Source organism: Palaemon carinicauda, chromosome 13, assembly GCF_036898095.1.
Source record: "Palaemon carinicauda isolate YSFRI2023 chromosome 13, ASM3689809v2, whole genome shotgun sequence".
NCBI classification, from domain to species: domain Eukaryota; kingdom Metazoa; phylum Arthropoda; class Malacostraca; order Decapoda; family Palaemonidae; genus Palaemon; species Palaemon carinicauda.
Window position 1 is genome coordinate 138,019,044 of NC_090737.1, and position 27,983 is coordinate 138,047,026.

At 41.8% G+C, this 27,983-nt stretch overlaps 1 protein-coding gene and 1 pseudogene across 2 annotated transcripts in view; one reads left to right on the plus strand and one right to left on the minus strand.

Moving 5' to 3' along the window:
* LOC137652510 (HAUS augmin-like complex subunit 3) overlaps nucleotides 1-1,829 on the plus strand; it is a 51,119-nt gene extending 49,290 nt beyond the window's left edge. For both annotated transcript variants that reach the window (XM_068385957.1, XM_068385956.1), the window contains exon 12: nucleotides 241-1,829. In XM_068385957.1, coding sequence (XP_068242058.1) covers nucleotides 241-315 — 75 coding nt within the window. In that variant the 3' untranslated portion in view covers nucleotides 316-1,829. The remainder of the gene's footprint in view (nucleotides 1-240) is intronic.
* LOC137652511 (BUB3-interacting and GLEBS motif-containing protein ZNF207-like) lies at nucleotides 1,800-27,982 on the minus strand (annotated as a pseudogene).
* Nucleotide 27,983: the final 1 nt, after the last annotated feature.

The window sequence follows — 27,983 nt, forward strand, 5'->3', positions numbered from 1 at the left end:
GCTGCCCTAATCCCTTGCTACCTACCAGTAACGCCAACACCTCGTTATAACTCAAAGGCCTCAGGTTTTTAGTTATTAAGAATACATTTTACATAAAAACATAAGATGTAAGCTGTGAAGAATATTATAATTTTCTACTTGATACTGATTTTACAACATGAAATTGAAAATAAAAATTATATATATAAAAATCCAGTTTTTTTATAAATTTAGAAAATTAAATTTACCTATTTTTTCCAGTTGCTGCAGATTGAACCCAATTTGCGGAAAGGGATGACACAGTGGACAGCAGACGTAGTAAATGTCCTCGGGTAACTGTTAGCTTATCCAACTACAGCAAAGGATATTATTGCACAGCTAACTATTAAGTATAACATATAATTATTATTGGTATAAACTTCAGTTAGCTAAAGTGTGGTTTCACTTAGTAAATTATAGATTATTGAGCTTCCTGCACAGTAATCTTAAATAGGCATTTATACCATACAAAAGAGACAAGTTCAAGTCGTGAATACAATTGTGCGAATGATGAGTGAATGCCAGTAAATGTTTTAAGATTATACAAGGATTGAAAGTTATAGCTCCCCCCTTTTCAGCAGACAACCAATATTTTATAATGAAATGTTTATTTTGATACTTATTCGAGTCACATTGCCAACAACTGTGTACAGTAGTGAGCTTTTTGACCTTTAACATGAAGAATAAAATCTATAACTCTCCAGTCCATTGATCCACCAGCGCAGTTTTGCACTTGTTACTGATGGAAAAACTGCTTTTCAATCGATGAATGGTTTTTGCAACGTCGTGTGACGACAACTTTCTTCTAACAAGACGTGTTTCTGCTTTAAGGAGAGAGGGGCCAGGTCACTAACTTTGTTTTTCATACAGAAAAAGCTCTAGCCAAATTTAATTAGTGTCTAGAGACTATAAAATTGTTGCCATAATTTCACATATTGATAGTTCTGAAGGTAAATAATATGAACTGGAAAAGATATATTGATAACCTCTTCATGTGCAGTTAACCCTTTTACCCCCAGGCTATTTGGAAATTTCCAACCCTTAACCCCCATGGGATTATTTTTTTTTCAAGCACATTTTGCAGTATAATTTTGTTTAAATTGCTCTAACAGCCTTAATTTTTGTCATAGAGAGGTCAGGTTGGTTTCATTCTCTTGGAAAATGCCTGAAGTTTCTCAAAAAATTATCAAATATATGCAAAAAAAAATTCAAATAGCATTTTTTTTGCAAGGACGTACCGGTACGTCCATGGGGGTAAAGGGATGAGTTTTGTGAAACGTACCAGTACGTCCTTTGGGGGTAAAAGGGTTAAGAGACAGGAATTCCTGGTATACCTCACTCTGAAGAAGTACTCCGAAACACATCATTACTGTGTGAAGAGTTACTGTGTTTATTCCCGTCAACCACCTCTCTCTACGCGACTTGTTACTCGCCACGTAGTAAGTGTCACAGGGTGTACTTCTCCAGAACGAGATGTGCCAGGACTCCTGTGTCCAATCGTATATCTATGCATGATCTACCTTTGAATGAAGTTTGACTTAACGGTAAATCCTTCCACATCTGTACGGAGTTATGACAAAAATTCTAATGAATCGACAAAATAGTTATAATATTTTAGGAAAAATTTCAAGTACGCATCTTGTAGTACTGGGTAGAATGTCATTAGTCTATAACAGTTATTTACAGGTCATCTGTGTCTAGCCATTTGATGAAATTAAAATGCATTATTTTATATATACATATATGATATTTCTTTTAGGAATGTTAATCTAACTAATAAATCAAGTTACTACATTTATTACAGTTAAAAATGTGTTTTACAATCTTCCTTCCAACTAGTTTGTTTCATGGTTTTCCAGCCAAATGTGAAAAAAGTTACACAATGCTATAGATTGTACACCACATTTGTTTTTCTTTATAACCAAGCACGGTATCCCTACCATGAAGTGAACATTACCAAAATGACAAAAACAAAGTAATGGAAATTATTTCATTTGGTAAAATGTAACATATTCAGTTTCAAATAATTTGAAAAGATAAAACTAGTGGCTTTCTCATCAGAGATGAATGCATTGTACGACATACGAGAAGTTAGGATTCAATAAAATGGTCTGTATAAGCATATCCATTCAATCAACAGTAAAATTATTTGTAAATAATTCTATACAAGTACCAAATATATATAGCTTTGTGTAAATATTAAAAATCATGAAAACCATAATGATTCAATTAATAAGATCACTATAATTTTGAGTGAAATGAAGGAACAAACTACAAATACTGAAGACTGAAAATAAATTTTCTTGTCTAGACTCCTATCTCCACAAGCAATGGTCAGGGATAGTACACTCTACAATGTGAAGTATAATCCTGTTTTTTTTTTTTTCTTACAAAACAAATAATGTTCAAGGGGTATTTACTAATAACTTCAGATTTCATTAACCCCCAATGTTTTTCACATCTGCCCTGCTGAAGTACAGCTCATGGAGTAGATCTAGTTAAATTTCATAGGATAACCACCATTACCTTGTGGCCCTGGAGGTCCGGTGTTGTAGTAACCCTGTAAAGAAAAGACCAATTTTAAACGCACAAGATAAATGTAATGTTTGAATACAAATAAATGCTACCTGGGATAGTAACCAGTCTATTATTATTTATTTCAACCTACTGCAATAAACACACATATTGGACTTTTAACCAACTATACTAACTGGAGTAATATGAAAAAACCACATATTGGACTTTTAACCAGCCATACTAGCTGGCGTAATAACAAGAAAAATTTCAAGTCCAATATCATAATTATTGTTATATTACTAGCCAAGCTACAATCCTAGTTGGAAGAGCATTATGCTATAAACCCTAGGGCTCCAACAGGGAAAAATAGCCCAGTGATAAAAGGAAGTAAGGAAATAGATAAATGATGAGAACAAATTAACACTAAATCATTCAAAAACAGTAACAACGTCAAAACAGATATGTCATATATAAACTATAAAAAGACTTATGTCAGCCTGTTCAACATTTAAACATTTGCTGCAACTTTGAACTTTTGGAGGTCTACTGATTCAACTACCCGATTAGGAAGATCATTCCACAACTTGGTCACAGCTGGAATAAAACTTCTAGAATACTGTGGAGTATTGAGCCTCATGATGGAGAAGGCCTGACTATTAGAATTAACTGCCTGCCTAGTATTATGAACAGGATGGAATTGTCCAGGAAGATCTAAATGTAAAGGATGGTCAGAATTATGAAAAATTTTATGCAACATGCATAATGAACTAGTTGAACAACTTGACCATAAGATATTTTGTAATTACTAGTTTGCCAAAAGAGCTTTTATGAAAAAACTATATTAATACAAAATATTAACCCTTTTACCCCCAGGCTATTTGGAAATTTCAAACCCTTAACCCCCAGGGGTTAATTTTTTTCAAGCACATTTGGCAGTATATTTCTTTAAAATTGCTCTAACAGCCTAAATTTTCGTCATAGAGAGGTCAGGTTGGTCTCATTCTCTTGGAAAATGTCTGAATTTTTTCAAAAAATTATCAAAAATATGAAAAAAAAAATGTTTATAGCATTTTTTGCAAGGACATACCGGTACGTCCATGGGGGTAAAGGGATGAGTTTTGTGAAACGTACCAGTACGTCCTTTGGGGGTAAAAGGGTTAAATTTAAATGAGAAATTAGACTTACCCCATAACCTGAATACTGATTGCCATAGCCTGCATATCCAGAATTATCCACTGGTGGTGGCGGCGGCGGAGCCGTAGCTATGATATCCATGACCGCTGCGGGTGGCTGACTATACGGCGGCTGAGAGTAATATCCAACTGGAGGTTTGCCTTGATATCCACTTGCACCTTTGTCTGCGTTATAAGAAGAATAATTGTTTCCGTAACCAGGGTCGGCTTTGTTTGACTCGTAGCCCGTTTTGGGCGGAGGCTGCGTGGTAAAGTTGTTATTGCTCGGAGGAGTGTTCTTCGTATCTGAAGATTGGGGTGAATAAGATGATTGCCCGGTAGAACCCTTTCCTTGTGAATACCAAGTGCCAGAATCACTAGATGGATACGATGATTTGCCAGAACCACCCGTTGAATATTTTGGAGTTTCAGAATCAGTTTTTCCTGTTGAGTAGTAACTGTTTCCTGAAGTTTTGGATGGATCAGAGGCAGCTAAAGTTGGCTTGGGTGAATTCTCTTTGTTGGCGGGGTTATTCTTGGCAGCGGCTTTTGGTGCCGACTTTTCAATCTCGGGTAACACAGCGGGCATCACCGACTTTAAGCCCCTTAGCTTTACATCGATCTCCGTGAGTACCTGGAAAAATACAGAATATACATACATACATATACCATGGCACTTCCCCCAATTTTGGGGGGTAGCCGACATCAACAAAGAAACAAAAACAAAAAGGGGACCTCTACTCTCTACGTTCCTCCCAGCCTAACAAGGGACTCAACCGAGTTCAGCTGGTACAGCTAGGGTGTCACAGCCCACCCTCCCACATTATCCACCACAGATGAAGCTAATATAATTCTAGAAAAAGGAACAAATTGAAATGAGCAATAACACCATTCTAGTTTCTCAAGCAGAAATATTTTTGCAAACTTTATTTCAATATACATCTCTTTTCTTTTCTCTGGTATATTCAGCAATATCTATGCCTTAGAAATGGTGCTAGAGGAGCATTTCACTGGGCGACACAGGTCCCTCGCCCAGAAATAGATTTTTCCTTCGTCAAAATCCCTTTTTCAATATTAAACTTACCCGATAATCATGTAGCTGTCAACTCCGTTGCCCGACAGAATTCTATGGAGGGATACGCCAGCTATCACAATACTAGAAGGGGGTGTACTCACCAGCGCCACCTGTGGCCAGGTACTCAATCATTTGTTGTTTACACCTCCTCAATTATTCCTCTGTCGTGCCTCCGGCTAGACGTTCTGGGATACGCTTATGGTCTTCGAGTTTATTCTCGCTTATTTGGTGATGTATTCTCTTTGATTTACGGCTGTCGCATTACTAGAAACCTTCTGATATTAGCTAGATAGCTTTTATTTAATTCAGTTTAACGGTTAACGATTTTTTGCTTGTTTTTTGGATCTCCCTTTGACTTCTCTTGAAAACAAAATGTCTGACATTTCGCAAGCCCCCTCCCATAGACGATGTAGGTCTTGCAATAGACGTATTCCGAAGGTCTCGGTAGATCCTCACACCGCTTGTTCTGACTGTAGGGACAGACCCTGTCAGTTAGAAAATCGATGTGAGGAATGCGCCGGACTTTCGGAATTGGATTTTGTCCGACTTTTGAAGTATTCTTCTAAGTTAGAGAGAATTAGAGCTAGGAGGAGTTCGTCTCACTCTTCTTTATTTTCCTCATCTCATGATCCCCAACCTGATCCTACCCCTGTAGTGGCTACCCCCGATCCTACTGTGTGCCCTCCGCCTGATATGTCAGTGGTTTTACGCGCTATTCAGGCTTTAGGCGATAAGGTAGAGTCAGTGGTAAGTGACCATAAGTCTCTGATGGCCGAAGTGAAAGAGTTGAAGGCCAAGAGTGCAGTGGGTGAAGTTAGTGCCAGTGCTGTGACGAGTGCTAGTGTCGGTGCAGTGCCTTGTACTAGTGTTAGTGCCAGTGTGGTGCGTGGGGATTTTTCTGTGCGAGCCAGTCGTTCTCCCAGTCCGGGACCTCTTGCAAGCTCCCAAGCCCAGGGGAGAAGCAATGTCGAAGGGCATAAGGGTTCGGCAGGCCTTGTTAGGCGCACAGAATTATCCTCAGTGGTTGCGGGCGTGTCTTCCACAGACCGTCACTCCCACTTGCAGACGATTGAGCCCGTCTTCCGCTCGTCCGCTGATCTTCTCTCGGGGAAGAAACGTTGGTCTCAGGTCTCTAGACCGCTTAAACGCAGAGTCCAGCCATCGAGTGCTCAGCCAGGTTGCAGTAGTTGGCTCAGCTCTGACTCGCCTCATTCATCTAGCGACTGTACTCCGCCCAAGAGGAGTAAGGTACAACAGAGCTGCACCGGTGGTGCAACCACTGTTATGGCTTTACCTCAGTCTGCCACTGTCTCTGCTGATCCCAAGTGGTCTATGCTTCAGTCCATGCAAGCTCAGCTGTCGGACCTGATGCGTGAGTGTCGTGCTGAGAGTGTTGCCCCTCCTGCACCTGTGGTGCACCAACCTCCTGCACCCGTTCAGCCTGTGCTGCACCCGCCTGCACCGGTGGTGCACCTACCTCCTGCACCCGTTCAGCCTGTGCTGCACCCGCCTGTACCGGTGGTGCACCAACCTCCTGCACCCGTTCAGCCTGTGCTGCACCCTCCTGCACCGGTGGTGCACCAACCTTCTGCACCCGTTCAGCCTGTGCTGCACCCACCTGCACCGGTGGTGCACCAACCTCCTGCACTCGCTGCACCCAGTCGCAGCTCCATCTGCCAGGCATACGAGGTTGAACCACTTTCTGTGTTCACTGTTCCCAGTGTTGTTCAGCATCAGCCTTCTTTAAGGCAACCTTCGGTTTGGGATCAGGAGGATTACTCCACTCTTCCTCCTCCTCCCCTGGCTGCTCCACCGGCGGTGCAACTCTCGGTGGAAGTACAACAACCTCTTCCACCTGTGAGTCAGTCTCCTCAGTTGCTGCACCGAGCTCTACCCGTGCTCCCTGATCCTGCTCCTCAGACATCTCTGCTTGCGGGATCTTTACCTTGTTCTGCACAGCCTCGGTCTCTTCACGCTCCACTCATACCACAGGAACAGGAACGGACTACTCCGCCTCCGTCCTCCGTTCAGCTGGTGCATTCCTTGGGTGCAACTCTTGCTAGGAGTCATCCTCCTTCACCCTTGCACCTGCCTTCTGCTCCGACTGTTGTTCAACCTATGCAGTCTGAACCTCAGGTTTTCCCTCAAGTTGAGGAAACCTCTGCTGTTGTTCCTACCCATTCTGACTCTGCGGTTCAGCATTCTGGTCCTTTTGCTTCGCTACCTTCTGCTGATGAAGTGTCGGATGATGAGGAGGCACATCTTGATCCCTCATCAGACGTGGAGGAGTCTAAGCCTTCTCCATTGTCTGTTGATTTTAGAAAGGTCTTGGCTCTACTCAGGGAGCTTTACCCTGACCACTTCGTCTCTGCTGTTCCCCGCTCTCCTCCATCTGAGTTTTCGCTAGGCGTGCAACAAGCTAAGTCGTGCTATACTAAGCTTGTCCTAGCTAGATCCTCCAAGAGGGCCTTAAGGATCTTAGGGGATTGGCTTCAGTCTAAACAACACCTGGGCAAGACTTCCTTCATGTTCCCTCCAACGAAGCTCGCATCGAAAGGTTGCGTTTGGTATGCCACAGGGGAAGCACCAGGCTTGGGAGTTCCTGCCTCTGCCCAGGCTGACTTCTCAAGTCTGGTGGACTCGCCTAGGAGGACTGCGATGAGACGCTCGAAGGTTTGTTGGACCTTCTCAGACCTGGATCATCTTCTGAAAGGGTTGTTCAGAGCTTTCGAGATGTTCAATTTTCTCGACTGGTGCCTGGGAGCCCTCAGCAAGAAAACATCTCCTGCGGACAAAGACTCTGCCATGTTAATTATGTCCTGCATGGATAAGGCTATCAGGGATGGATCGGGTGAGCTAGCGTCGTTATTTGTATCAGGGGTGTTGAAGAAAAGAGAACAACTGTGTTCCTTCCTCTCAACCAGCATTACACCGTGCCAGCGGTCTCAGCTCCTTTTTGCTCCACTCTCTAAGTTCCTCTTTCCAGAGGAGCTAGTTAAGGACTTGTCGGCTGCCCTGATACAGAAGGACACGCACGATCTTGTAGCTTCATCGGCTCGTAAGTCTAAGGTTACCACCTCTGTCCCCAAGACTTATCGCTCTCCAGTGGCTGATACCCCGGCCACTAGGTTCATACCGCCCTTTCGTGGTAGAGCCCCCAGCCGAGGAAGCTCCCGTCCAGACTCTCACAGGGGCAAGTCTAAGAAAGGACCCAGGACATCCAAGGGAAAACACTGACTCTCAGATTCTCCAGACAACAGTAGGTGCCAGGCTCAAGATCTTCTGGCAAGCCTGGGAGAAGAGAGGTGCAGACGCACAGTCTGTCAGTTGGCTGAGGTACGGTTACAAGATTCCATTCTGCCTCAAACCGCCTCTGACCACATCGCCCATCAACCTCTCTCCCAACTACAAAGAAGAGGACAAGAGGCTAGCATTGCAACAGGAGGTGTCGCTACTTGTGCAGAAGAAGGCAGTGGTTATAGTCCGGGACCATCAATCCCCGGGCTTCTACAACCGTCTCTTTCTTGTGGCCAAAAAGACAGGAGGTTGGAGACCGGTGCTGGACGTCAGCTCTCTCAACGAGTATGTCACCAAGCAGACGTTCACAATGGAGACGACCAAGTCGGTCTTAGCAGCGGTCAGACAGGAGGACTGGATGGTCTCATTGGACTTGAAAGATGCATACTTTCACGTTCCCATTCATCCAGACTCCCAACCTTTCCTGAGATTCGTTTTCGGAAAGGTTGTCTATCAGTTCCAAGCCCTGTGTTTTGGCCTAAGCACAGCTCCTATGGTCTTTACTCATCTGATGAGGAATGTAGCGAAATTCCTGCACTTATTGAACATCAGAGCCTCCCTCTACCTAGACGACTGGCTGTTGAGAGCCTCCACGAGTCGTCGTTGTCTGGAGAACCTCTCTTGGACTTTAGATCTAATCAGAGACCTAGGTCTATTAGTCAATTTAGAGAAATCTCAACTCATTCCCTCCCAATCCATTGTGTATCTGGGAATGGAGATTCAGAGTCGGGATTTTCGGGCTTTTCCATCGGCCCCCAGGATAAACCAAGCCCTACAGTGCATCATGAGCATGCTGAAGAGGAGCAATTGCTCAGTGAGACAGTGGATGAGTCTCACAGGGACCCTCTCATCTCTGGCCCTGTTTGTCGAGCTGGGGAGACTCCACCTCCGCCCTCTTCAATTCCATCTTGCAGCTCATTGGGACAAGGGCTCGACTCTAGAAGCAGTCTCTATCCCTATCAACCAAGAGATGAAGACCACTCTCCGGTGGTGGAAGCACAATCTTCTTCTCAAGGAGGGTCTATCATTGGCCATCCAGACCCCCCATCTTCTTCTCTTCTCGGATGCATCGGACTCGGGCTGGGGTGCGACCTTGGACGGACGGGAATGCTCAGGAGTGTGGAACAAGGAACAAGGATTACTCCACATCAATTGCAAGGAACTGTTAGCAGTCCATCTTGCCCTGTTGAACTTCAAGTCCCTCCTGCTAGGCAAAGTGGTGGAGGTGAATTCAGACAACACCACAGCCTTGGCTTACATCTCCAAGCAAGGAGGGACCCATTCGAGGAGCCTTTACGAGATCGCAAGGGACCTCCTCATTTGGTCAAGAGGTCTAAACCTCACTCTGGTCACGAGGTTCATCCAGGGCGATATGAATGTTTCAGCGGATCGCCTCAGCAGAAGGAATCAGGTCATTCCCACGGAATGGACCCTCCACAAGAGTGTGTGCAACAGACTTTGGACGTTGTGGGGTCAGCCTACCATAGACCTGTTTGCCACCTCCATCACCAAGAGACTTCCGCTTTATTGTTCCCCTGTTCCAGACCCTGCAGCGGTTCATGTAGATGCTTTCCTTCTGAACTGGTCCCATCTCGACCTGTACGCATTCCCTCCGTTCAAGATTATAAACAAAGTTCTGCAGAAATTCGTCTCGCACGAAGGGACACGGCTGACGCTGGTTGCTCCCCTTTGGCCTGCAAGAGAATGGTACACAGAGGTACGTCAATGGCTAGTAGACTTCCCCAGGACTCTACCTCTAAGAGTGGACCTTCTACGTCAACCACACGTAGACAGGTTGCACCCAAACCTCCACGCTCTTCGACTGACTGCCTTCAGACTGTCGAAAGATTCGCTAGAGCTAGAGGCTTTTCGAAGGAGGCAGCCAGTGCGATTGCCAGAGCTAGAAGAATTTCCACTCGTAGAGTCTACCAGTCTAAGTGGGAGGTCTTCCGAAGCTGGTGTAGAGCCAATTCAATATCCTCTACCAATACCTCTGTGATCCAAATAGCTGACTTCCTGATTCATCTTAGGAATGAGAGATCCCTTTCTACTTCTACAATTAAAGGGTATAGGAGCATGTTGGCCTCAGTCCTCCGCCATAGGGGTTTGGACCTGTCTTCCAACAAGGACCTTCAAGACATTCTCAAGTCTTTTGAGACGTCTAAAGAACGTCGTCTTTCCACTCCAGGCTGGAATCTGGACGTAGTCTTAAGGTTCCTTATGACATCTAGGTTCGAACCTCTCCAGTCAGCTTCCTTCAAGGATCTTACCCTCAAGACTGCTTTTCTCGTTTGCCTTGCCACAGCTAAGAGAGTCAGTGAGGTTCATGCCTTCAGCAAGAACATTGGTTTCACAACCGAATCAGCTACATGTTCTTTTCAGCTTGGATTCCTAGCAAAGAACGAGCTTCCTTCACGTCCTTGGCCTAGATCGTTCGAAATACCTAGCCTCTCCAACATGGTAGGTAACGAACTAGAGAGAGTTCTTTGCCCTGTCAGAGCTCTCAAATATTATCTGAAGAGGTCTAAACCTATTCGAGGACAGTCAGAAGCCTTATGGTGTGCCATCAAGAAACCCTCGAGACCCATGTCCAAGAATGGGCTTTCGTACTATATAAGGCTTCTGATCAGAGAAGCACATTCTCACTTAAAGGAGGAAGACCTTGCGTTGCTGAAGGTAAGGACCCACGAAGTAAGAGCTGTTGCTACTTCCTTGGCCTTTAATAAAAACCGTTCTCTGCAGAGCATTATGGATGCAACCTATTGGAGGAGCAAGTCAGTGTTTGCATCATTTTATCTGAAAGATGTCCAGTCTCTTTACGAGAACTGCTACACCCTGGGACCATTCGTAGCAGCGAGTGCAGTAGTAGGTGAGGGCTCAGCCACTACATTCCCATAATCCCATAACCTTTTTTAACCTTTCTCTTGAATACTTTTATTGTTGTTTTTATGGTTGTTACGGTAGGCTAAGAAGCCTTCCGCATCCTTGGATTTGGCGGGTGGTCTATTCATTCTTGAGAAGCGCCGTGGTTAAAGGTTTGGTAGAGGTCCTTTAGTAGGGTTGCAACCCCTTGTACTTTGGCACCTTTGGGTTGATTCAGCCTCCAAGAGGAACGCTGCGCTCAGTAAGGAAGACGAACTTTAAATAAAAGGCAGAGTAACGGTTCTATTCGACTTCCTTACCAGGTACTTATTATTTCATTGTTATTTGAGATAACTGTTATATGAAATTTGGGGATACTTAGCTATCCTTTAATCATGTACACTGGTTTTCACCCACCTCCCTGGGTGTGAATCAGCTACATGATTATCGGGTAAGTTTAATATTGAAAAATGTTATTTTTATTAATAAAATAAATTTTTGAATATACTTACCCGATAATCATGATTTAATCGACCCTCCCTTTCCTCCCCAGAGAGAACCAGTGGACCGAGGAATAATTGAGGAGGTGTAAACAACAAATGATTGAGTACCTGGCCACAGGTGGCGCTGGTGAGTACACCCCCTTCTAGTATTGTGATAGCTGGCGTATCCCTCCATAGAATTCTGTCGGGCAACGGAGTTGACAGCTACATGATTATCGGGTAAGTATATTCAAAAATTTATTTTATTAATAAAAATAACATTTTATAGTATTTTCATGCAACAACTGAAGTGGCATAAATCAGCATTTAAAGCAAAAGATTTTATATACAAGACACATCAAGAATTATGATTTACAATAATAACCACATAAGTGAAACTAAGACTTTTATTGCTTTCGGATCTACACGTGCCACAGAAGATGGTAACCGAAACAGCTAATGAAAATCTTTTTTTGCATTGGCCATGTCATTGGTTCAAAGCAATATTAATTACAGTATAACAATGTCATCCATATATAAACCATTATTTATTCTATCTGGTATCTGATTGATAAGGCAGGCTACTAAAAATAATGATGTGGAACACTTTTTTCCAATTTATGGTTCTGAAATTGAAATGTATTTGACCATAAGACTGGGACAAAAAAAATAATTTTGCTCTTCTTTCATGTATCTTATATTGTTCACTTCATATTTCATATTAAATAAAAAATATGATGTCAATCATTCTAACTACAGTACTTCAAGCCTAACAAAGTACATCTTTTCTTGTCAAACATTGTGAATAAAATACCTAATCAACCAGATTATTTACAACTGTGATCAAAATTACCATTATTATTATTATTATTATTATTATTACCTGCTAAGCTACAACCCTAGTTAAAAGAGCAGAATGCTATAAGCCCAAGGGCTCCAACAGAAAAATAGCCCACTGAGGAGAGGAAACAAGGAAATAAATGAACTACAAGTAATAAACAATATAAAATATTTTAAGAACAGTAATCACTTTAATTTAGATCTTTCATACATAGTCAATATACGCCCCCCCCCAAAAAAAAAACCAAGAGGAAGAGAAAGAAGATAGATCAGTGTGCCTGAGTGTACCCTCGAGCATGAGAACTCTAATCCAAGACAGTGGAAGGCCATGGTACAGAGATTATGGCACTATCCAAGACTAGAAAACAATGGTTTGATTTTGGAGTGTCCTTCTACTTGAAGAGCTGCTTACCATATCTAAAGAGTCTGGACAAATTATATTATTTGGCAATATGACTTTCAACCTCTTCTACCATATACAAGAAAAACCACTTACTTCTATTGATCTTGTGTCTCCTCTTCCATGATTGTATTCCTTCATGGTCTTCACAAGGGCAACAATTACGTTAGTGGCCAAGTCAGAATCTTTCAGGTTTTTCACTGCACAAGCGGCCTGTAAAAATATCAATTTATTTAGTTACGAAGATATTCAAAAGATCCTATTCCAAAAATGTTAATGAAAAAGTTCTTAACCCTTTAACCCCCAAAGGACGTACTGGTACGTTTCACAAAACTCATTCCTTTACCCCCATGGACGTACCGGTACGTCCTTGCACAAAAATGCTATAATTTTTTTTCATATTTTTGATAATTTTTTGAAAAAAATCTGGCATTTTCCAAGAGAATGAGACCAACCTGACCTCTCTATGACAAAAATTAAGGCTATTAGAGCAATTTAAAAAAAAAAAATACTGCAAAATGTGCTGGGGAAAAAATAACCCCTTGGGGGTTTAGGGTTGGAAATTTCCAAAGAGCCTGAGGGTAAAAGGGTTAAAATGTAAGTCTCAAGAGCTTCTGCTGGCTATAAAATCTATTTAATACCTAAACCCATTTTCTGATAGTTTTCTGTATTACATGAGTGCTGGTATTAGGTAATTAATTTTTAAAGATGTATATTATTGGAAGCTAGATACGTTTTCTGACACGCTTACTGACGATCTAACAAGCGCAGCCTAACGCGCTGACCCCGGGTCGCCCCAGGGCGAGTATCCTTCCGCCCCGGAGTGCCCCGACAAGGTAACGGAGAGAGGGGGAACTACGCAAAATTCCTGGTCGGTAATTGAGGAGATCCCAGATACTCCTAAGAAAGTAGTTCAAGGTAAGTACTGTTAGGAAAAATACAAATTACTAAAAATTTGTGATTTTGCATGTTGAACAGTATGTTTTGTTTTGTTTTTCATTTTGAATTAATAACCTGAATCAATATGACAAATTTGGAAGTGATTTGTATTTCTCCTAACCATACAAACCTAGAGCTATTTATTGGGATATTACTTTCAGCTTCGACAAAATTAATATCCCCTATAAATAACGATGTGGGAGGGTGGGCTGTGACACCCTAGCAGTACCAGCTGAACTCGGTTGAGTCCCTTGTTAGGCTGGGAGGAATGTAGAGAGTAGAGGTCCCCCTTTTTGTTTTTGTTTCTTTGTTGATGTTGGCTACCCCCCAAAATTGGGGGAAGGGCCTTGGTATATGTATGTATGTATAAATAACGAAGGGTTTGTATTTAGTGAGCGAATAATGTAAGATTCATACATACCTACATACATATACCAAGGCACTTCCCCCAATTTTGGGGGGGGGGGTAGCTGACATCAAACAAATGAAAAAAGAGGGGACCTTTCCTCTCTACGTTCCTCCCACCCTGACAAGAGACTCGACAGAGTTCGGCTGGTACTATTATCATAGAAATAATAATAACTATAAATAACTTAAGACAGGCCATGAACAAATAAATATTTACACTGGTCAATGAAAGACCAGAGAGAAATGAAAGATGAGGCATACAATATACAGCACTCCAAATTATCTATTGGAACCTTAATCCAGTAGGTGACAGCTTTAGAATTAAACATTTTACGCGCTTCTATAGTTTTAAACCTATCGCAAACTTACTAGATATTAACCCTTTTACCCGCAATGCTATTTGGAACTTTCCAACCCCTAACCCGCAGGCATTTTCTTTTTCAAGAACATTTTGCAATATATTTTTTTTAAATTGCTCTAACAGCCTTAATTTTCATCACAGAGAGGTCAGGTTGGTCTCATTCTTTTGGAAAATGCCTGAAGTTTCTCATAAAGTTATCAAAATTTGCAAAAAAATGTAAAATACAATTTTTTGCAAGGACGTATACATCCATGGGGGTAAAGGGATGAGTTTTGTGAAACGTACCAGTACGTCCTTTGGGGGTAAAAGGGTTAATCCAGTAGGTGACAACTTTAGAATAAAAATAATTTTACTCGCTTCCATAGTTTTAAACCTATCGCAAAATTACTCAATACTAAACGACAAAGACTTACTAGTTTCTGTAACAAGGTTCCTGTGGCACCCCCAGATAAATTTGTTTTAGGCTTCTCTTCAACCTGGACTGCTGCTACTGGAGGTGGAGGCGGAGGTGTATTCCTAGAAAAAAAAAAAAAAAATTTACAGGTCTTCAACTTACAAAGTTAATAGCTTCTGAGAAGCTTTTTGTATGTTGAATTGTTTGTTTAAAAAAATGGCCTAGGGTAGACCTAACCTGAATCCCATGTCTATGATTTCCCGATAGTAAACTCGACAAATAGTCGGGTTTCATATAAAATATACATCAGGTTATTACAAATGAAGTTTTGTTAACTGTATTAAATTGTATATTGCTTTATTACAGTTTCTTTTCCTTATTTTTGTTATTTTCAGTTGTTTTGTTTTTGTATCTCCTGTAATGCAGTGAAATACATAGTACTCCTTTAAAACAAACATACATATGAAGTATCATTGACACGTACTTGCTATCCCATCGAACAGTATTTACAAAATAACAAAATGGTAAACTAGACACTATAAAATCTATTTCTGGGCTCGACCTGTGTCACTCCGTGAAATGCTCCTCTAGCACCATTTCTAAGGTATAGATATTGCTGAATATACCAGAGAAATAGATGCATGGCATGTCAGGAATAAACCTAACTCGCTCACTCATTGAGTGTCGGTATAGAAAACTGGGGCGTGATTGAACCACGGCCATAGTTCCCTCATCAATTAGACCTCTCCTTCATCAACATCCCCCCTCTCTACCCCTACATCTCCCACCCCTAACCTCATTCCTCCTCAGTTCTTTCTGGAAAACCAAATCTTTCATTATTAACATGATAATCAGACTGATAGGTAAGACTCATCATAGTGATACAGGACAGTTGCCTCAAATGTAAACAAATCTATTATCAGAAACAATACCAGCAAATTAATAACTTCACAAATTTTATAAATTAATAACTTAAACTTCTTAATGTTTAAAGAACCTGAGAAATCTTACTATTTAAAATGCCAATCCTAACAGTTAAAAGGAAGCAAACAGGATTAAAAATCTTACCACTGGTTTGTTGGGGCCACAACTGGAGGTGGAAAAGATACTGGATGAATTCCGGGAACAACTGGTGGTGGTTGCAAGTACAGATTTGGTGGTACTCCTGGAATAATAAGAATGGATTGGATTTATAAATTTGCCCATTCAGTGCTCGTACAAGCGAGGGGAACCGCCACAAGCTAAATTACAAAGTTAAAGGGATATTGTAGATGGCAGAAATAAAAGTGTAGCTAGGGGACGAAAGGACATTACAATGACGGCACTAGCCCCTATGGAATGTCATAATAAAAAGTTCATATATTTCTTTCATAAATCCCTAACAGTTAAAGAAACCAGAATTTTTTTTAAATGACAAATCTAATTCAATTATACAAATAGCAGCTTCTAAACTGAAAAGGTGATGGTAAAATTTATATAAGAATTGTGCAAATGGACTTCAGAAGCTGACACTTTCAAGATTTGATATTTTTCATTTGATCAGAATTTCCATTAAAAAATTCTTACCTAAGTTGGTACCAATGCCTCCCTTGCTGCCTGCTAGGCTGGAATTAAAAATATAAAAATTATTAGGACGAAAATTCTTTGAAAACTAAATGAAACAAAAAAGTGACACACATTGAATTATTAAAAGTTAGAAGGATACCTAGATCCAGCAGCACTTCTTTCTTTATCTGGGCATACAAAGCCATCTTAAAATTTATAATAGGCTATTACTGTAGCAAGAAATACATATTAATAAAAATATCTTGAAATTTATAGTGGAGTTTACTGTAGCAAGAAATTCATATTAATAAAAATATTATAACTCCAGTTTGCGCTTAAATTCTGTTCAAGTCTTGAAATAACTATCAACTACAAGTACTACGTACAATATCAGTAAGTTACATAAACAACGGCTGAAAAAATGTCTCATAGATCAAAATCTCAGTAACATGCAGAGCTATTTCTCAATATAATACAAAAACTTATAGAACCTTACCTCTTGGTTGGGTCGGACTTCTTTTCATCCGTTTCATCTTTTTTGTCTTCTGATGAATCTTTAAAGTTTTCCAGCCTCCCTGAAAAAATTATATGAACTTTGGTAATAAACACAATCAGGTATGTCTGTGTCCTATTTTCAGTATACAACAAACGGTAGTATTCATCATAAAGTACAAACCAATAAAAGTACAATGACCAATTTACATTATATTAACCCTTTTACCCCAATGCTATTTGGAACTTTCCAACCCTTAACCCCCAGGGGTTTTTTTTTTCAAGCACATTTTGCAAGATATTTTTCTTAAATTGCGCCAACAGCCTTATTTTTCATCATAGAGAGGTCAGGTTGGTCTCATTATTTTGGAAAATGCCTGAAGCTTCTCATAGTTATAAAAAATATGCAAAAAAATGTAAATAGCAGGTTTTTTTCAAGGACGTACCAGTACATCCATGGGGGTAAAGGGATAAGTTTTGTGAAACGTACCAGTACGTCCTTTGGGGGTAAAAGGGCTAACAGCCTTAATTTTTGTCATAGAGAGGTCTGGTTGGTCTCATTATTTTGGAAAATGCCTGAAGTTTCTTATAAAGTTATCAAAAATATGCAAAAAAATTTAAATAGTTTTTTTCAAGGACGTACCGGTACGTCCATGGGGGTAAAGGGATGAGTTTTGTGAAACGTACCAGTACGTCCATTGGGAGTAAAAGGGGTAATGTACAAAACATGAATATGATGTACGAGACTGCTGAAGAATGATCCAACTAAGGCCCTTCATACTGGGTGCATAGAAAGATTGGGAAATTTTGCCCCTGTCTAGATCAGTGACCCATGTATAAATGTCCAAATAATCAGCAGACAAGGATACATATCCGTTCTACAAGAATGCTTATTATGTAGTTCTAGCTAAAGTATAAAAAATACACTGTACTTACGTTTCTTTTCCCAAATGTTCTTTTTCTGCAATTAAAAGAAATTCAATTAGTAATACTTCATAAATTATAAACAAATTAAATGGTATGAAAAAACTTTAGAGAACATTTTATCTATCAAATAAATTTTTTTTCAGTTGGATTTGTGAAATTCGAATGTTTGTAAGTTTGGAACTTCTGTATGTATAATTATGTAGGGGTTATATAATAAATATTTAGGTAATATACAATATCTTTATCTACCATAGTCCTTAGCTTGCTTCTGTCAAAATATTCAACACTGGTTTTCTCAATTGCCATTGAAAAAGTGGCTACACAACGTTAACCCTTTTACCCCCAGGCTATTTGGAAATTTCCAACCCTTAACCCCCAGGAGGTTAATTTTTTCCCAACCAGAGAGGTCAGGTTGGTCTCATTCTCTTGGAAAATGCCTGAATTTTCTCAATAAATTATCAAAAATATGAAAAAAAAAAATTTTTATTGCATTTTTTTTGCAAGGACGTACCAGTACGTCCATGGGGGTAAAGGGATGGCTTTTGTGAAATGTACCAGTGCATCCTTTGGGGGTAAAAGGGTTAAACATTTATATGGTCAACATTCATTGGTAAAACGGTTTAATATTGTTTATTCTTATTTGTGTATATATAACTGAAAGATCCATCGTGAACCATATTTATAGTTACCTTGAGATGCTTCATTCCGTTAATATGTACGTCAAGCGACTTTCTGCCATTCATCTGGGACTGACAAATCTGTTAAGAAAGAAATAAATACAATACTAAAAACTGTAACCGGAGTTTAAAGGATACTGTTAAAAAATATGTTATTTTCATTAGTAAAATAAATTTTTGAATATACTTACCCGATAATCATGTAGCTGTCAACTCTGTTGCCGACAGAAATCTACGGTCGGGATACGCCAGCGATCGCTATACAGGTGGGGGTGTACACCACAGCGCCATCTGTGGTCAGGTACTCCAGTACTTCTTGTCAACACCACCTCAATTTTTTCCTCGGTCCACTGGTTCTCTATGGGGAGGAAGGGTGGGTCAATTAAATCATGATTATCGGGTAAGTATATTCAAAAATTTATTTTACTAATGAAAATAACATTTTTCAATATTAATCTTACCCGATAATCATGTAGCTGATTCACACCCAGGGTGGTGGGTGGAGACCAGCATACATGTTAACAAAGAAGCTAAGTATCCCGTATTTTATTTTATTAGTTATTCAAAAATAACATAAAATAAATAAGTACCTGGTAAGGAAGACGACTTGAACCATTACTCTGCCTTTATTAAGTACGTCTTCCTTACTGAGCGTAGCGTCCTCTTAGGATGCTGAACGACTCTTAGGTGCTGAAGTATAAAGGGCTGCAACCCATACTAAAGGACCTCATCACAACCTTTAACCTCGGCGCTTCTCAAGAAAGAATTGACCACCCGCCAAATCAACAAGGATGTGGAAGGCTTCTTAGCCGACCGTACAACCCATAAAAAGTATTCAAGAGAAAGGTTAAAAAGGTTATGGGATTATGGGAATGTAGTGGCTGAGCCCCCGCCTACTACTGCATTCGTTGCTACGAATGGTCCCAGGGTGTAGCAGTTCTCGTAAAGAGACTGGACATCTTTGAGATAGAATGATGCGAACACTGACTTGCTTCTCCAATAGGTTGCATCCATAACACTCTGCAGAGAACGGTTCTGTTTGAAGGCCACTGAAGTAGCCACAGCTCTCACTTCATGTGTCCTTACCTTCAGCAAAGCAAGGTCTTCTTCCTTCAGATGAGAATGTGCTTCCCTAATCAGGAGCCTGAATTAGTAAGAAACTGAGTTCTTAGACCTTGGAAGAGAAGGCTTCTTGATAGCACACCATAAGGCTTCTGATTGTCCTCGTAAAGGTTATGACCTTTTTAGATAGTACCTAAGAGCTCTAACTGGGCAAAGTACTCTCTCCAGTTCGTTCCCCACCAAGTTGGACAGGCTTGGGATCTCGAACGACTTAGGCCAAGGACGTGAAGGAAGCTCGTTTTAGCAAAAAAACCGAGCTGCAAAGAACATGTAGACGTTTCAGATGTGAAAACTATGTTCCTGCTGAAGGCGTGGATCTCACTTACTCTTTTAGCTGTTGTCAAGCACACGAGGAAAAGAGTTTTTAATGTGAGGTCCTTAAAAGAGGCTGATTGGAGAGGTTCAAATCTTGATGACATAAGGAACCTTAGGACCACGTCTAGATTCCAGCCTGGAGTGGACAACCGACGTTCCTTTGAGGTCTCAAAAGACCTAGGGAGGTCCTGTGGATCTTTGTTGGTGGAAAGATCCAAGCCTCTGTGGCGGAAAACCGCTGCCAACATACTTCTGTAACCCTTGATCGTAGGAGCTGAAAGGGATCTTACGTTCCTTAGATGTAACAGGAAGTCAGCAATCTGGGTTACAGTGGTACTGGTTGAGGAAATTGCATTGGCCTTGTACCAGCTTCGGAAGACTTCCCCTTTAGACTGATAGACTCTGAGAGTGGATGTCCTCCTTGCTCTGGCAATCGCTCTGGCTGCCTCCTTCGAAAAGCCCCTAGCTCTTGAGAGTCTTTCGAAAGTCTGAAGGCAGTCATACGAAGAGCGTGGAGGTTTGGGTGTACCTTCTTTACGTGAGGTAGACGTAGAAGGTCCACTCCTAGAGGAAGAGTCCTGGGAATGTCGACCAGCCATTGCAGTACCTCTATGAACCATTCTCTCGCGGGCCAGAGCGGAGCCAACCACCGTCAGCCGTGTCCCTTTGCGAGAGGCGAACTTCTGAAGTACCCTGTTGACAATCTTGAACGGCGGGAATGCATACAGGTCGAGATGGGACCAATCCAGCAGAAAAGCATCCACGTGAACTGCTGCTGGGTCTGGAATCGGAGAACAATACAACGGGAGCCTCTAAGTTATCGAGGTAGCGAACAGATCTATGGTTGGATGACCCCACAGGGCCCAAAGTCTGCTGCAAACATTCTTGTGAAGGGTCCACTCTGTGGGGATGACCTGACCCTTCCGACTGAGGCGATCTGCCATGACATTCATATCGCCCTGAATGAACCTCGTTACCAGCATGAGCTTTCGATCTTTTGACCAGATGAGGAGGTCCCTTGCGATCTAGAACAACTTCCACGAATGAGTCCCTCCCTGCTTGGAGATGTAAGCCAAGGCTGTGGTGTTGTCAGAGTCCACCTCCACCACCTTGTTAAGCTGGAGGGACTTGAAGTTTATCAAGGCCAGATGAACCGCCAACAGCTCCTTGCAATTGATGTGAAGTGTCCTTTGCTCCTGATTCCATGTTCCCGAGCATTCCTGTCCGTCCAAAGTTGCACCCCAGCCCGTGTCTGATGCGTCAGAGAAGAGACGGCGGTCGGGTTTCTGAACAGCCAAAGGTATACTTCCTTGAGAAGAAAGCTGTTCTTTCACCACGTGAGAGTAGACCTCCTCTCTTCGGAAACAGGAACTGAGACCGTCTCTAGCGTCATGTCCTTTATCCAGTGAGCAGCTAGATGATACTGAAGGGGGCGGAGGTGGCGTCTCCCTAACTCGATGAACAGGGCCAGCGATGAAAGTGTCCCTGTTAGACTCATCCACTACCTGACTGAGCATCGGTTCCTTCTCAGCATGCTCTGGATGCATTCTAGGGCTTGGTAGATCCTTGGGGCCGACGGAAAAGCCCGAAAAGCTCGACTCTGAAGATCCATACCCAGGTAGACAATGGTCTGGGATGGGACGAGCTGGGACTCCTCAAAATTGACCAGGAGGCCCAGTTCCTTGGTCAGATCCATAGTCCATCTGAGAATCTCCAGACAGCGACGACTTGTGGGAGCTCTTAAAAGCCAGTCGTCTGACGGAGCCGGACACAAGATCATGGTACTGCTGCACAGTCTGTGAACTGTCAACCATGGGGAAGCGAGGAAGTACAGCGACAACCCGAAACTGTCTAGACTGTCTGGGTCGTACAGACAACTCCTTATCGGGTTGCTGAGGTTGCCGCACTGCGTCACAAGTCACTTCTGCTGGTTGTTGAACGTCTTCCCAGTGACACACTGACTCCGTAAACAAAAAATCCTCTAACAAGGACTAAGCTTGGACTGCATGTCTTGCAACAAAGCTCAAGGTCTATGGGAGCAGGTGTGGTAACAGACGGGGTTAGCGACTGAAGTGGAACCATTACCCTCCCTGGAAGCATGTTATGCTTAAATAAAAGTCCATAGGAGGCTAAGCAGCTAAAGGCTCCTCTCCAAATGACAGAGTCCTCAAGGGAATATCAGAAGGAGGGAGAGTAGCACTTTCTCATCTACAGGAACCATATCCGAGAAAAGCTAAGTTCTCTCAGTGAGGGTTTCACTGGTGCAAAAGCAGCAGACCAGAAGGCAACGTTAAGAAACTGCTTGACAGTCTTGTGAGTTGGCAACAACCAAAGATGTGTGACTGAGGAGCATGCGGTAAGGTATGCAGAGCATGCTGTATGCAGAGCATGCTGTATGTAGAGCATGCTGTAAGGTAAGCAGAGCATGTTGCATGGCGTGCGGCTTATGCTGCATGGGATGAGGCTCATGCTGCATGGGATGAGGCTCATGCTGCATGGTGTGAGGCTCATGCTGCATGGGATGAGGCTCATGCTGCAAGGGATGAGGCTCATGCCGCATGCGTTGAGGAGGATGCCGCATAGTATGAGGCTCCTGCCTCATGGGTTGAGGCGGTTGCCGCATAGCATGAGGCTCCTGCCTCATGGTTTGAGGAGGATGCCGCATAGCATGAGGCTCCTCATAGCATGAGGCTCCTGCCTCATGGGTTGAGGAGGATGCCGCATAGCATGAGGCTCCTGCCTCATGGGTTGAGGAGGATGCCGCATAGCATGAGGCTCCTGCCTCATGGGTAGAGGAGGTTGCCGCATAGCATGAGGCTCCTGCCTCATGGGTTGAGGAGGATGCCGCATAGCATGAGGCTCCTGCCTCATGGGTAGAGGAGGTTGCCGCATAGCATGAGGCTCCTGCCTCATGGGTTGAGGAGGATGCCGCATAGCATGAGGCTCCTGCCTCATGGGTTGAGGAGGAAGCCGCATAGCATGAGGCTCCTGCCTCATGGTTTGAGGATGATGCCACATAGCATGAGGCTCCTGCCTCATGGGTAGAGGAGGTTGCCGCATAGCATGAGGCTCCTGCCTCATGGGTTGAGGAGGATGCCGCATAGCATGAGGCTCCTCATAGCATGAGGCTCCTGCCTCATGGGTAGAGGAGGTTGCCGCATAGCATGAGGCTGCTGCCTCATGGGTGGAGGAGGTTGCCGCAACGCATGAGGCTCCTGCCTCATGGGTGGAGGAGGTTGCCGCAACGCATGAGGCTCCTGCCTCAAGGGTTGAGGAGGTTGCCGCATAGCAAGAGGCTCCTGCCTCAAGGAGCCTCAACATCATACGTCTGGCAGGGTGGACTGCGCAGAGGTGGAGGAGCGCTCGCAGGAGGAGGTGTGCTAACCTTCTCTGCCTGAAACTCCTGCATCAAAACCGCAAGCTGAGACTGCATTGTCTGCAGCATAGACCACTAGGGTCTATGAAAGACAACAACAAACGGAGCTACTGTCCGTTGAGACTGAGGGTCTAAAACAGCTGGTACGGCAACAGACGGAGTTACTGCCTGTTGCGGTACCACCTTGCCTCTCTGGGAGGTGTGCAGTTGTCGTACTGCAGCAAGTCCGAACTGACCCAGTGCTAATGGCTACGCCTAGGAGTTGGACTTGCGCGGAAGGGACCGACTTGCACTTAAAAGCTGCAAGATTTGGTCCATGGTTTCTGCGAGAAACCTCTTCCGCAGACGAGGAATGAATGGGCTCTCTCGTCTTTGTGTGGGTGGGGTGATCACGTCGGCTACGTGAGTTGGTTACACCCGAAACCACGGAGGGAAACGTCTGTTCGTCGATCAAGGCCTGATGAACCCATAAGTCCTTCGACGTTACTTCTCCCCTGGGCTTGGGAGCTTGTAAGAGGTCCCAGACTAGGCGAACAACTGGCACGAACAGACGAACCCTCGAACGCAACACTGTAACACTTTGCGCTTATCACTTTATCACTTTTGATTTTCTGTTTGCACTTATTTCACTGAACTCGAAACTTTAAGTGGTTTGTACCTGAAACACGCAATTCTATCCTTCATTAAAAGTTAGTAATTGCAAAAACAGTATTACAATGTAACAGAAAAACATAATGAAAGATAAATAATTCAGTGGCTGGAAAAGAGACTAAACACTAGATCAAATAAACTACGTTTAAAATCTCTCACCGCATAAAGCCTGGGAACAAGAATAAAACTCTAGAAACGTTTACCTTCTTCCCCTAAAGAGACTAGGGAGAAGAGCAAAAACGATAACAACGTTACCCGCTTGAACGAAACGTTTACCCTCCTCTCTCTCCCTCCGTCTCTATCTCTCTCTCTCTCTCTTTTGACTTAGAACCTGAGAGATGAGCCCAATTATATCGTTAAAACATATTATTGTTAAAGGAAAAAAACTGAAAGATTTCCCAAATAAAAAGTTCCTTTATTAGAATTAAAACCATTTAAGCTAAGAAAGAATGAACAAAACGCTAGAATTGGTTTACTCTTACTGCAACGTGAAACCGTGAATACTCTCTCTCTATCGTAACGATAGAGCGCAAGTTGAACGTTCTGAACGTCAACAACTGCAGAGACAAAACAAAACGTTAGTTCAACTTGAAAACAGTACGAGACTATCAAAGAAATTCTTTCAAAAACATTAAAATAGCATAAAATGTTAACAGGTAAAAACGAAATGACGGGCTCAATGTTAATTAACTTCGGTTCCAAAAAAAGACCGCCTACTATTAGGAAAGGTCGCATATAAACAAACATAAAAATTAATTTTAATAAGTTTATAATAAAAGGAAGTTAATCGAAGAGGCCTATAAAAGGCGGAGAGATATAAAATAAATCTATAACTTTGTTAAGCAAAATTAAGAAAGAGAGTCTATACTCTCTTCGACACCAACACTTCCGTCTAAGGGAAGGGTCAGCCATTTAAAAGTGAAAGAGAGTTCATACTCTCTTCGTCACCAAAATTAAATCAAATAAATTCCAAAAAACTTGCTAAGCTAATGATAAAGCTTCCTGAATAGCGAAGGCTAAACTCTAGAGCAAATACATCACCAAATCGTGAACAATAACTCCAGAATCAACAGCGTATCCATGTAGGTCTAGCCGGAGGCACGACAGAGGAAAAATTGAGGTGGTGATGACAAGAAGTACTGGAGTACCTGACCACAGATGGCGCTGTGGTGTACACCCCCACCTGTATAGCGATCGCTGGCGTATCCCGACCGTAGATTTCTGTCGGCAACAGAGTTGACAGCTACATGATTATCGGGTAAGATTAATATTGAAAAATCTATAACATCTACTACCAAAAACAATCTCAATTTATAAAAGGGATTTTGACGAACGAAAAATATATTTTTGGGCAAGGAACCTGTGTCGCTCCGTGAAATGCACCATTTCTAAGGCATAGTTATTGCTGAATATACCAGAGTAAAAAAAAGATGCATGGAATGCCAGGAATAAACCTAGCTCGCTCACTCTTTGAGTGTTGGTATTGAAAACTGGGGCGTGATACTGCTAAAAAATATCAACAAGATCTACTACCAAAAACAATCAATTTAAAAAACAAAATTAAATTTCAATGTAATTTTTAGAAATAAGAAAGGCAAATCATTGTCAATTACAAAAATTTCAAAGCAAAATCAATGATAATTACAAAATTTTGAATATAAAAAGTCAAATACAAAAGCATAAATGCAAAATCAATGTTTATTACAGACATTGGAATCCAAAGATTTCTAAAATAATATGACAAATTTAGAAACAATTTGTATTTTTCCCTAACTTATACAAACCTGTAGTTGTTTACATAAGATATATCTTTCTATGTAAACAACGGAAGGTTTGTTAGTGTGGGAACAATTATATTTTTCTTTACATTGACAATACTCTTCAACTATTATACAACACATTTAAAACTTTAGGTCTGATTCTTGATTGAAAATTACTTATCAGAAACACATTCTTCTGTTTCTTTTTCAATTGCAAATAAACTTGACTTATTTCTAAGTCTTTTAAGATTTTTGGTGCTTAGCCTATACTGAAGTGTTTTAAATTCTTCCATTCTGCCTTGTCTCGACTATTCTTCTCCTGTCTGGTCTTCAACTGCTGAATATCTTAATTTGTTAGACAACAAAATTGCAGTCTATTAAATTTCTTATTCCTGGTCTAGATATTAATCTCTCTCGGCTTTGTATAGTCAGTTCTTTAAGCATGTTGCATGAGATTTTTCATAATTCTGATCATCTTTGCATTCGGATCTAACCAAACTGTACCATCCTGTACGTTGCACTAGGTATACAGTAAAATCTAACTTATGCCTTTACCACCGTAAGACTCAATAACACACAGCATTCTATAAGTTTTATTCCAACTGTGACCAGATTGTGGAATGATCTTCTTAATCAGGCAGCTGAATCTGTGAAACTTCAAAAGTTCAAACTTGCAGCTAATATTTTTTATGTTGAAGAGGCTGACATAAGTCTCATTTCGCTTTATATATGACAGATCTATTTTAAATTTATTGATCTAGGAATATTTCAAATCAATTATTCATCACTTCTCATGTAGTTTATCAATTTCCTTTCCTCATTGGGCTATTTTTCCCGGTTGGAGTCCTTGGGCTTATAGCTTCCTCGTTTTCCAACTAGGGTTGTAATTTAGCTAGTGGTGACGATGATACATGCATACATATACCAAGGCACTTCTCCAATTTTGGGGGGTCGCCGACATCAACAAATGAAACAAAAACAAAAAGGGGACCTCCACTCTCTACGTTCCTCTCCTGTGGCCGCGGGGGCATAAAAACAATTAGAATAGCGCCAACGTTATCCCTGCGTGTCGTAAGAGGCGACTAAAAGGGATGGGACGAGGGGGCTGGGAACCCCCTCTCCTGTATCTACAATCCTGTGAGACATCGACAAAAAGATGGTGACGATGATAATAAAAATAATAAAGGATAAAGCCAACAACAGCAAGGAATAAAAGCTCTACTTACATCACATACGTACGTCATGCCCCCATCATCGTCATACATGATGGATATGATGCCAGGTCCAAACTCCTCCTCTGTAATAAATTTAGAAAATAATGAACCTTCATTTTCATTCACAAAATCAATACCAAATTATAGTACAGGAAAGAAGATCTGATCATTATATAACCAATGAACATTAATTAACCCTTTTACCCCCAGGCTATTTGGAACTTTCCAACCCTTAACCCCCAGGCATTTTATTTTTTCAAGCACATTTTGCAATATATATATTTTTTAAATTGCTCTAACAGCCTTAATTTTCGTCATAGAGAGGTTGGGTTGGTCTCATTCTTTTGGAAAATGCCTGAAGTTTCTCATAAAGTTATCAAAAATATGCAAAAATAAAATGTAAATAGCAGTTTTTTGCAAGGACGTACCAGTACGTCCATGGGGGTAAGGGGATGAGTTTTGTGAAACGTACCAGTACGTCCATTGGGGGTAAAAGGGTTAATAAAATTTTATAACAAACCAAGTGAATATATTTTCAAGACGATATAACCTGAAAGTCCTGTAAATAAAATATTCACAGTAACTTACCTAATAACTTTGTTTCCTCAGCAATCCACTCTTCGCTTGGCCTGGTGTCTTCTTCTTCCTCCTCCTCATACCCGTCATAACTGCCGTAGGGCGGGTACTGGTTATTCCAAGAGTTCCAATTATTCCCTCCCCAGCCACCACCTACGCCACCACCACCGCCCCAATTGCCACCCCATCCACCTTCGAATGGGCCTCCGCCCATGCCCATCCCGCCGAACCTCTTGTTGGGACCCCAGTTGTCATTGTGGTATCGCTTCCGGGGACCTGATACTGATCAAATTTAAAAGGATTAGTCAATTTAATTTTACACTTGATAAGAGAAACAGAATAAGATAATTACAACCTAAATATTATCCAATCATAATAACAACAATGCAATATTTGCAAGATTTTGACTGATTAATCAGTTTGTGAAATGTTAATTGCAAAAAATCTAAAACCACATTCATACCTTCGACTTTAACAACATTCTCCTTCGCCTTTGATCCATACGAACCAGTGCTCAGTCCGGAGAGAACGGCACCGAGGCTCGAGTGTTTTTTTTGTTCCGC